The sequence below is a fragment of the Siniperca chuatsi genome, linkage group LG20 (assembly GCF_020085105.1).
Source record: "Siniperca chuatsi isolate FFG_IHB_CAS linkage group LG20, ASM2008510v1, whole genome shotgun sequence".
Lineage (NCBI taxonomy): Eukaryota > Metazoa > Chordata > Actinopteri > Centrarchiformes > Sinipercidae > Siniperca > Siniperca chuatsi.
Genome location: NC_058061.1, coordinates 3,244,827 through 3,256,190, shown reverse-complemented (window position 1 = coordinate 3,256,190; position 11,364 = coordinate 3,244,827). Strand labels below are relative to the sequence as shown.

The window sequence follows — 11,364 nt, the reverse complement described above, 5'->3', positions numbered from 1 at the left end:
AACCGCAGGCTCGGGTGATAATTCTCTGTGGATTCGTCACTACAAGCAACTCCTTTCACATTACACAGACATTTGATCCATTGTTAATATTAAAATATTGATTAGTGCAGCCTTAAAGGGAGTAGTGTATCTCAGAGTCTCTCTACCATTTAACAGATGTTGTGAGACTTACCTTAAAGAAACTCCGTAAAAGGATGTCAGTGTCGTGGGCTCCACTGTAGAGCTACTGTTACTTCAGCGTCCACATCAATCAAACCCCAATCTGCACAGATGGAAAAATATGTGCTGTTAACACACTGATTTATGAATACATTAGATGCTCTTTCTCATGATGTTTGTGCAGATTGTTCCTATTAATTTAGCTCATTAGACCAAACTGAACCCCAGAGGTGTCCACTAAACCTCAAGACTTGTCACTTTTCTGGGTTTGATCTCAGATGAATTCAGATTTTGGGACAAAGTTTTAACCAAGAAACTACATCTACAGATATCAATAACAATAGAAAATCAAGTGTAACACACCTGCTGTGTATCATCACTGAAGTCAGGAATCTTTGTTGTACTTCACATCTGCATAAAACAGAAAACTGCCACTCGACAGGTGCGATACCTATGAAGGATGTCACAAAGAATCAACTAAAGGGATGGAGGAAAAACAAAAAATCTGTAACAGCTCTGAATGTGTGACATCTTGAGGGGCTACAATAGACAGTCATGTTTGAAGTTAATGACACGTGTAGCTAAGCAGACAGAGAGAAAGTTATGTCACAACTTGATGGATTTATTACTATTACAACTCTTACGGTGTTCTATACTGCACAATGATACTGTCGGCATGCATGAAAACACAAAGAAACATTACAGCAACATGTCAGTTTTATGTTCTGTGACACTACGGTAGCCCTGCACAGCCAGTCACAGGTAATCAACAAACAACACTGAGGTTTCCAATGACTATAAATTATCATGCAGCATATTTTCAACAGTCTGAATTACTAGAGATAACACTGAGGCTTGTTGAGGTATCTGTACAAGATGCTGAATTACTAACACAACAGACAAATATTCAGACACGCAGAAGTGATTGAAAATCTGTCTGGCAACTGTTGGTTGCATAATATTCTGACTAATGTTTTTTTTTTTCAGTTTAACACCACCCACAGCTCCTCCGGCCGCTTCCAGCCAATTTCTGTACTACCGAGCCTCTTCAAGTAAGACTCATCTGAGCTTTTTACTCCTAAACTGCAGCGAGAGTCATTCCTTCTTCAAACTCTTCCATTTCATTAAACCTTTTGGGCGACACTGATTACCTACATCAGGCAAGGTAGCTCTTTAGCTTCATTTAAATCCCTTTTAAAAACACATTATTTTGAATGTGTACTTTTTTTAATTTTTTAGCTTTCGATTTTGTTGCAATTTGTAAATATTTCGTTTCATTCATATTTCACTTCACTCTGACCCATACATTTTTTCTGGCTTTATGTCTTTGAATAAAGCACTTTGCAACTTGTTTTTTTCAAAGTGCTAAATAAATAAAGTTATTAGTAACATTGAACTGTAATCGTACAAGTCACTGAATACAACAGTGGTAATATCCCTTTATTTAGTGTCTAAAAAGGATATTGACTAAGCTCATTTCACTGAAAGTGTGTTTCATCAAATTCTTTGAAATGATGTTCATGAGGAAACACGTGTTCAGTCAGCAGGGCTCCGTCTGCCCGGGTCTTGCCCCTTTCAAGTCAGTGATTGTGTGATTTCCAGGAAAAGTACTTCAGAGTCTGGCCAACCATAAATCATGGTTCAAAGCATTAGTTGAATCAGGTACACCTTGCTGAGGTGTTTAAAGCAGTGTCCACATGCTGACCACACGTGCATTTTAGTTTCTGCCACAAGAAAACTGGATTAGACACAAATCAAGGTGTTTGAGGTGTTTTGCTTATTGTCCCATTAAAACATAAATCTAAAATGGATCCAAATAAGCAACCACGCCTGTTTTCTGAGTCTGCAGCAATGCTAGCAGCTCTGTAGTTTGGCACAGCGGTGCTTTGAGCTAAATGCGAACATCAGCATGCTAACATGCTAATGTTTAGAAGGTATAATGTTTGCCATGTTCACCATCTTATTTTCAGTGTGTTAGCAACATTTTCTAATTAGCAGTACACACAAAGTGCAGCTTTTGCAGGTATTTAGTCATAAACTAAATTATTGGACAAAGTGAAATTTTGACCTGATGGTGGCGCTAGAGGAAAAGTCAGATGATCACCAAAGTTATTACAATTTATCCTGAGGAGAACATGAATGAACCAAATTTCATGGCAACCCATCCAGTAGTTGTTGAAACATTGTCAAAATGTCAACATCATGGTGGCGCTAGAGCAGATATTTCACTGGATGCATGAAAACCTCGTCCTGCTGGTGAGACTGGAGGAAAACTCATTAGGAGTGATCCTCTGGGGATCATGAATGTCTGTGACCAATTTCAAGGCAATCCATTAACTAGTTGTTGAGATATTTCAGTCTGGAACAAGGTGGTGGACCTACCGACCGGCCGATCAAACCGACATCGCCATCCCTGGAGTTGCATTCCTTGATCAATCGATCTGTGTCGTTTGCTTCTTTCGTGATCAATTTAAATACCAGAACACGGTCTAAACATTAGCCTCATTGGCTTTCACTGTGTCAAATTCAGCCTCCGTCCTTTCCCCTAAAGGTAAAGGTTTTCCTCCATTCATCAATTTCTTTTGTAATTGGTGGTCAATAATTCAGCAGAGACAGTCTCGGCCCCGCAGCGTTTCTGCTGTCCGGAAGTCTTCCTCATCATGGTCTTCTTCACAGACAGGTGTACAAGATGTTTTTTAGTGTGGTGAAACTAGAACTTTTGAGACGACGCCGTTGTCTTCAGTTGGAGGTCTCCACATGGCTGACCGTGTTCACCGCCTGGATGACGTGCACCTTGTTGACCTCCTTCGTCCTCAGTGAGCAGCTAAACACCTTCCTGAAGCCTTTCCGGAAGTGCTTGGAGACGAGCGCGTAGACGATGGGGTTGAGGCAAGAGTTGGTGTAAGCCACCAGGTGGGAGAGGATACGGAGGACGTAGGTGGTGTAGTTGAGGGGGAAGCGTCCGAACCACATGCAGAGGATGACCAGGTGATGGGGAAGCCAGCAGAGGCAGAAGAGAGCGGCGACAATGACGATCATCTTGGTGACTTTCCGCTTGGCCCGCCTCAACTCGGACATGTTCTTTACAGGATCCACGCTGGTCCACAGGTATCGGATGGTACGACCGTAGGTGAGGCCGAGCACCAGGACGGGGACGAGGTAGCCAAAGATGAAGGTGCACGCATCCATTATGATGCGCGGTTTGGACTCCCAGACAGGAATGCACACCACAGTGCCGTGCAGGTCCATCTGCGCGTAGTAGCTGAGATACGGTCCTGAGAAAACCACGGCCAAGGTCCAAACCAGGCAGATGGAGGTGAGGGCATTCTTTGGTGTTCTCATTTTCCGGGAGCGGAGTGGGTAGCAAATGGCTAAATACCTGTAAGAGCAGAGGGAAGACATGTGATCCAGAAGTCCATCACTAAAAAGGTATGACTCATTACAGGTGTCGGTTAAGTTACCAGACATTAGATTGCTGTAGCTTGTGGTGACTGAGGCTTTCCTCTGAGGCTTAAAGAGCTGTTTTTGCTCTGGTGCTGTGAATTAACGTGTGGAAAAATGATGCAGAAACTGGATTTTCAAATAAAACCCATCTATATATACACACTGCAGTGACATCTGGACTCGTTTCTGTAAGGAAGTTTTCAAATCCACCTCAAAAGAGAGAAAATTAACCCTCTCTTCTTTGCTGGGAGCGACGTTATAACTGGATCATGTAAAACACGATGAAGGAAACGAATGACTCCAATCCAGCTGATCGGTCCATGAAATCTCTGGGTGTGTTGATGTGCACACCGGGACACAAGTTGAGCTTGGCTTCTAATGGTGGGTGTGTGTGTGTGCCTACGTGTTTGTCAATCACTGCTGATTTGAGGGGAGCTGAAGGAATGCCTTTAATGTCCTGGATTTAGGAATGAATTGGTTTTACATTACAGCAAAGACTTGAAGTGATGAGCACAAACTGCCTTTTTACAATAAAGCCTTTAACATGGAGACAGTAAATGGTTGTGCCCTTAAAATGTTAATTTTTATTTTCTGTTTTTTATTCTGTTTGAATGTATTTATTGTTATTATTTGTTTTTTAAATTGTATTTTGGCCCACCTATCTGATTTTGGTTTTGTGATTTATGTGAGCTGAACCCAGATCTGTCTATGATCGGCCCCATCCTGCTGCTATCAGTTTACTGTCAATTCAACACAGTATCACTTATCATTTAAAGTACTTCACAGTATATAACACGCGTTTTGCTCTCCTGACTGCGCAGCCTGCAGCAACTCGCAGGTTAATTTGCAACTTTTCTACCCAGGAATACTAAAACCTTAGAAGATGTGGTGTCGCACCTGTCCAGGGAAACAGCTGTCAGGGTGAAGATGCTCGCGTACATGGTGAGAAAAATGATGAAGTGCACGACCTTACACACCACAGGACCGAACACCCATTCATCCAGAGTGTAGATGGTGGCTTGGAAGGGCACGCAGAAAACAATAAAACACAGATCTGCTATCCCGAGGTTGAGGATGAACAGGTTCGTGGTTTTGGTGTTCATCTGCCCGTTGCGAAACAGAACCGCGAGGACCAGAGAGTTTCCCACGGTGCCCACCAGGAAAATGACCGAAAACCCCAGAGAGAGGACCACCGACTCTGCTTTCCAAGAGGAGGCGTTCGCCGAGGAGAGATTCATCTTTATGTTATATTCATTCATAATTCGCCCGGTTGGATATCTGTCCAGCAACATTAACGCACGGCTCGCGGAGACGCGCGCCACGTTTCCATGTCCAGACGCAGCGCAGCGGGCGACAGACCCGGATCACCCCTGCCTTCTCACTGCGATCCAGCCACAGCAGTGAAGGAGGCTGTAAAAACACCAAGTGGCAATCTCTCTCTCCACTAAACCCCGACTGCCACAACCGATAGCGGCTCTAGCAGGGCGGCCACTGAAGAGTCATTCGGTCGCTCTGAAGACGAAGACAACAATCACGCAACGTTTAAATACAATAAAACACTATTCTGCTCTTCAGGCATGGTCTGCAGTTTGAAAGACATATATGGCCAAAAGAATATGAGGAATAAGAACAACAAAGGCACCATTAACTACGATAAAACTCAGTGTTGACCAGGTGCACATTATAATGCCTTTATTAGAATATATCAGGCTATATTCTGAAACTTGAAACGCTGCTGTTTGTAGGGTTGCACTGACTTGTGGACTTTTGGCAGAAACCGTCACCTGTTGGCTCTGTTTCACTTCAGTCCGGGGAGAATGAGACCGGTCTGCCCCCCTGTGGTCAGACCCGATCCCTGCAGTGTCGGTGGTATATTCCTACAGGAAGATATTCTCACAAATCCAGTGACTATTCACAATGACTACTTTGACTGCTTAAGTACAAAACTTACATTAGTCATTTTTATATCGCAGTATATTTACATTAGGGCTGTACGATATGGTAAAAAAATAAATCATATTGCGATTATTTTGACAGATATTACGACTGCGATGATTCACGATGACTAACTATTAAAATCATGCTGATGGGACATTTGTTGGGTTCTGTACCAAACAAACATGTTTGTGTTTGGTACAGGCGTCTCTGCAGCTCTGCAGCACTTCATTATAAATGTTTTGTCACACATTTGACTTTTATCATAAAACTGAAGCTTCTGCAGTTTGGATATTGCACTTGGCCATACTGCGATTTCGATAATATTTCGATTAATTGTGCAGCCCCAGTTTACACTGTGGTGACCACATTTACATGCACATCTATTTGTCTATTTATATTAAGTTCTCTTTTAATCTATTTTATTCCTAATATTGTGATTAGAGCTGCAATTTTTGTTGTCAATAAAATGTCAGAAAATAGTGAAAAAGTTTCCCCAGAGGTGACATCCTCAAATTCCTTGTTTTGTCCGACGAAAAGTCCAAAACTCAGAGAAATTCAGTTTACAATCGTAAAAATATGAAGAAAAGAATGCAAATCCTCACATTTGAGCAGCTGGAATCAGAGGCTGTTTATGCACAGATACGATTAATCGATTTTCAAAATAGTTGCCGATGTTGATCGACTAATAAATCGATCGACTAATCGTTTCAGCTGCAACTTAAACTGCAAAAACCAAACCCAAATATTGTACTTGTGATAATAGTGAAAATAATAGATAGTAATAGCTACTACGGCGTGTTCATGTTATTTAGTTGGCTGCACAGGTTTTGCACAATAATAACGACAACAACAATATTAATATTACTAATACAACTACTAATAATAATAATGTTACAACGTGCTTTACAATAGCCACAGAAAACAGTAAAAACGCTAGGTATAATGTTTACAACGTTCACCATCTTAGTTTAGTGTGTTAGCATGCTAACTTTGGATAATTAGCACTAAACACAAAGTACAGCTGATGCTGATGGGAATGTCATTCATTTTGTCAGAGGATCACTAAAGTTATTACAATTCATCCTGAGGGGAACGTGAACGTGTGAACCAAACGTCACGGAAATCCATCAAATAGGGATCCCTGCAGTCATTAGGATTCATCCTCCGGGAACCGCGAACGTCTGTACAAACTTTCGTGGAAATCCGTCCAATAGCTGTCGAGAAACTTGAATCTGGACCAAAGTGGTGCACCGGCAGGCGGGCAGGCACTGCCATCCACAGAGCCACACTGCTAGTGCTGTAAAAACTGGTAAAATGAGAGAAGGCCGTCATGTAAAAGTGAGCTTTAAGAAGGGATATAGTTAAATATAGTTAACCATTTCAGTGTTTGAGCACCATCAGCAGGATGTCATTGGGGTTGATTGAGCGCTCAGACAGGGAGACGAGGGAAACACTGCAGCAGACAGACTAATTACAGTTCAAAGACCCCACCGCTGTGACCCACTTCCCCCGCTCACTGCGTCCTGTTTGACCTGTCCACCGTCGGACTCCCTTCATCCTCATTTTCTGACTCACGTCATACATAAACACACACACCTCTACAGACAGGGACACATTAACCTCCTCCAGCAGCTGTACAAATGCAAACACCCTCACTGGACTAAATTTAACAGGTTGCTGTTTTTAATCCGGGAGGAAGTGGCTGCTTCGGCCCTTCGGTTTCCTCCTCTGGGAGTCTGAATTACTCCACTATCAAACATCCTTGAAGTCCGAAGAAGTTAAACAAGTCTAACGAGTGCACATGAACTAACTATTATACATGTTAGTAAACTCAAAAGACCTTTATCAGGTAAAATTCAAATTAATTTCCAATTTGTATTTATGGCCACTGATATTTCTCTTGTGAATTTCTGTATCCACTAAGACCTAACATTGTATTTTGTAAAATCTATTTTAAAAAGATGATGGTAATGTTGTTTTGTTTTATCGATGGTGACCTAATAAGTCACATGACTGATTGATGGACTGTATACAGGGCAACTGGAACCACCCTGGTAAAGATCACCACAGATGTGTGGCAAATAAACTATGGAAGAGTTGTGCAACACGTCTTAATTCAGACAGTAATAGTAAAGTGCTAATTCTAAATATTTGAAATATTATTTCTCAAGTCTGTTTAACCAAATGAGTCTGTTACAAGGACACACTTCTCATGTTCACCAGCAGATGGCAGCAGAAGCACAATTAATGACAACTGGACTGTATTCACCGCCTGAGTTCCTGCTGTGGCCCATTACACACAGAGAATTCATCAGTGGATGTTGCCTCAGAAGAGCTACAGATGGTGGCTCGTGTTTACTCCTGTCTCAGCATCCACCAATCACATACGCAGAAAGCAGGGCGCTTTGAGCTTCTGTAATGCATTAAGTCATTGGGTTTTCCATGTGTCAGTCCTGCCGGGTCGAGATAAAAGTTACAACTGACAAATGACAACCTCATCTTTGCACAACGCTCCACCGAGAGCATTTGGTTAAAGCCGATGAAGCGTAAGAAATGACGCAAGATGAAAGTCGGGGTCAGCTCGCAGCTGTTGAAGCATTGCGTGCCGTTTTGTGCATCAACCATAATTCATCCGTGTGTATTTTTAGGCTCTGGGAAACACTGAAAGTCAGTTTGAAAGTTTCCTGACTTGTCCGCTATCGTCGCAGGAGGTAATGCTCAGAGGTATCAGACTCATGTTTGAGATACCGTCTGCTGCACTGTTAAGCATGAGGGCAAGAGCAGGAGCCCCCGGAGCAGGAAATTACATCATGGGTGTGTGTTCAGTGGCCGGGCAGCGCAGGAATGTTAAAATTAGCCTGTTGGGTGAGAGTGGTAACCAGACGCCACAGACTGGTGGTGACCACACATGGGAATATTTGAACTTTAATCAGAAGAAATCATTAGAGTCTGTGTGGACCGGGCAGGTGGAGGCAATGGGCTCTGACCAGGAATGAACAACATGGACGGACTGAATGCACCATTACCTGAAATAGTACTGCTGCAGTGGATGATAAATTATAGAAACTCCTTCTGGGTGCCTTAAAATATCTCATGGAAGCGGAAATGTCATCATAGCGCACAAACCTCAGAAAGAGAGGTTGGATTGATTAGACGATGGGAACTGCAGGGTGCTGTTACAGCTAATCATCGGCGCTTGAGGATATGAACAGCCATGGCGCTCATTCTGTGTTTCCTATGGGCCGCAACCCACACATCATGATTCCCTCATTAAGTATGACTCCAACCCACAAGTGTCAACACTTGCAGGGAGGCGGATCGAGAAGCAGTGACCTAAAAACATCTGCTCTGCTCCGCTCATCCGCTCAAATGGCCAAAACCCCTCATGACTAAACTCCACAGTGTAACTGAGGCAGATAAACCTCCAGGTAACGGTCATTTTGCAGCACTTTCTCTCTCTCTCTCTCTCTCTCTCTCTCTCTCTCTCTCTCTCTCTCTCTCACACAGCCTTCCACATCCTCTCAACTCCCCGCCGCCTTGCCTCGCTGATAGACCCACACTTTATAAATAGCGTGCGCTTTTAATATGCGCGTGTGTCCAGTGGATAACGTCAGCGCTTTGGGAGAAAGGCTCAAGGAGTGTTTCATTATAAACCTGTACCATTAAAACTTGCTGGCTGGGTCTGGATTTTGGCTCTCACGTCCCCTCTCAAACTTTTATGAGGCCAGTTAAGATCCTAAATCGATGCAGGAAACTGAGATGGAGGAGTTGGGTAAGGTAAGCAGTGCCATGACCTCACGAATAAAAAGGTAGTGTTGGTGATTGTGTGGCTCTTTGCACCATCGCGTATTGTATTATTACAACTTTAAGGGTTGATACTGCACGTACCTGTATCTACAGTGCAGTTGTTAAGTATAAGGTCAGTGTCACATGTTTTGTTGTGTTGGCTCCAGCACATTGGATTTGAAAGTGCCGGAGGAAGTATTCAGACCCTTTACTTAAGTAAAAGCAGCAATATCACAGAGTAAAAATTCTCCATTACAAGTTCGTTGTCCTGCATAGAAAATGTTACTTACGTAAAAGTAAAAGTACGTAAGCAAAATGCAATTAAAGTATCAAAAGTAAACGTTCCTTATTCGGAGAGGGAAATGGCCTCTGTCAGTTTTATTATAATGATATTATTATATCATTAGATTATGGGAGGTGATTATGGAGGTGGAAAAAATAGTAATTACATATGCATCCTATGTTTTGTTTGTAAAATCTTAGTCGGCAAAGTAAATGGTAACTAGTAGCTGTCAAATAAATGTAGTACAATATTCAGCACTGAATTACCTCTTCTAGTGGAGTAGAAGGCTATAAAGTGTGGATTTGAGGTACTTGTACTTTACACAAGTCCATTACTTAAATGTACTTTGTTACATTACACCAATGAAAAAGTTACTTTGATGTTAAAGTGCTGACAATCAGCTTTAATTTGAGGTTGTTTACATCCAAATCAGATGAACAGCGTGGTCCTTTTCATGCAAAGACCCCAATTTCAGTGGACAGAAAGTTTGACATCTTATTTGCGAAGAATCTCTAGAGACGTCACGTCAAGTCCAGCTAGCGAGGTAACTTGCTAGCAAGCTTGCTTGTGAATAGCAAGCTGATTGGCTGGAAAATGGAGCGCTAATCCGCTAACTAGAGAGCTATGAGCTAGCAAGCAGCTTTCAGATGCAAACTGTGACTTCCATGAGATTGATAAACTCTGTTTACTCTCTCTCTTCAACTTTTGTTTTAATCTTCATGCTTCTCTTTATCTACTCCATTATTTTCTCACTGTGCAGTTTATATTCTTTTAGCTTCTGGTACTTTACATTTTTCAAATAGTTTCCAGTGCTAGGAGGCAGCTTGTTACTGCCTTGTTAGTTTAGCTAGTAGCCTAGCTTACAGTTGTCGGCTAACAAGTTATTTCTTAATTCAGTACAATGGTTTGTGTCACTTTTGCAGGTAGTACTTCTTCTAGAGAGCCTTGTTCGTAAGTGAGAAGAACCTATCTCTGTGACAGTAGGTGTAACGGGCAGCTTTAGCCCAAGGCTTGATAGCATTTGTCTTTTTAAGCGTTTTTAAATGTCTTTTTATATTGCCCTATGTTGCTTTTGTGATTTATGTAAAGCACTTTGAATTGCCTTATTGTTGAAATGTGCTATACAAATAAACTTACCTTGATTTGTGATTTTGGGCTATATACTGTAAAAAGGGCTATGAGTCATACATTGTTCACCCAATATGGATACAAACACCCTTAAAGCTGAGAGACATCACTTCAATCCTCACAGTCATTTATCTCAAATCAAATATGCTGGAGTAGAGCCAAAAAAAAAAAAAAAAATCACTGTCCGAATACTTACGGACGGCACTGTACCGGTGAGATGAGGCAACATAAGAACTCCTGTGTTTCTCTGGCCAAGTTCAAAAGGTCACAAAGGTCAAGAGACGAGGCATGCAGGTGCTTCAGAGAGCTGCAAGAGGAAGTAAAGGGGGAAAAGCAGAGACAGAAGGCTGTGAGAGAACCACAATCACGCAAGCTGCGTGTGGTTTCTAGCTTCTTGCCAAGACCTCTCACTCTCTGCGTCCCAGACTTTCTCCTTGAGTTATCCAATCCCCCTGTCATCTCTACTGGCAGCCCTCCCCACTCCCACTCTCGACCGCACACAAATGGTTTGAATAAGAGGTCTGCATGACTGGGCTGTGGCTACAGAAATCCTGAAGAGTGATAGTTTACTTAGCCTAAATACCCCCGATTAGACAAATTGAAACATTGTTGTTATGCGGTGGAAA

The 11,364-nt window shown here is 42.3% G+C and overlaps 1 protein-coding gene across 3 annotated transcripts in view; it reads right to left on the bottom strand.

Annotated features, from left to right (window-relative positions):
* Positions 1–43: 43 nt before the first annotated feature.
* The window catches only part of LOC122867720 (galanin receptor 2a), a 119,860-nt gene continuing 108,539 nt past the window's right edge, over positions 44–11,364 (bottom strand). The window contains exons 3-6 of one of the 3 annotated variants that reach the window (XR_006375976.1): positions 10,935–11,045; positions 2,542–3,538; positions 523–610; positions 44–262 (exon numbers count right to left, since the gene is read on the bottom strand). Coding sequence is in view for 1 of the 3 variants with exons in the window: in XM_044178875.1 (XP_044034810.1) it covers positions 2,899–3,538; positions 4,501–4,895 (1,035 nt within the window). In the remaining 2 variants the exon portion in view is untranslated. Of the gene's footprint in view, positions 263–522; positions 611–2,287; positions 3,539–4,500; positions 6,848–10,934; positions 11,046–11,364 lie in introns of those variants that run through there. The other 2 variants (XM_044178875.1, XR_006375977.1) reach the window with 2 other exon arrangements.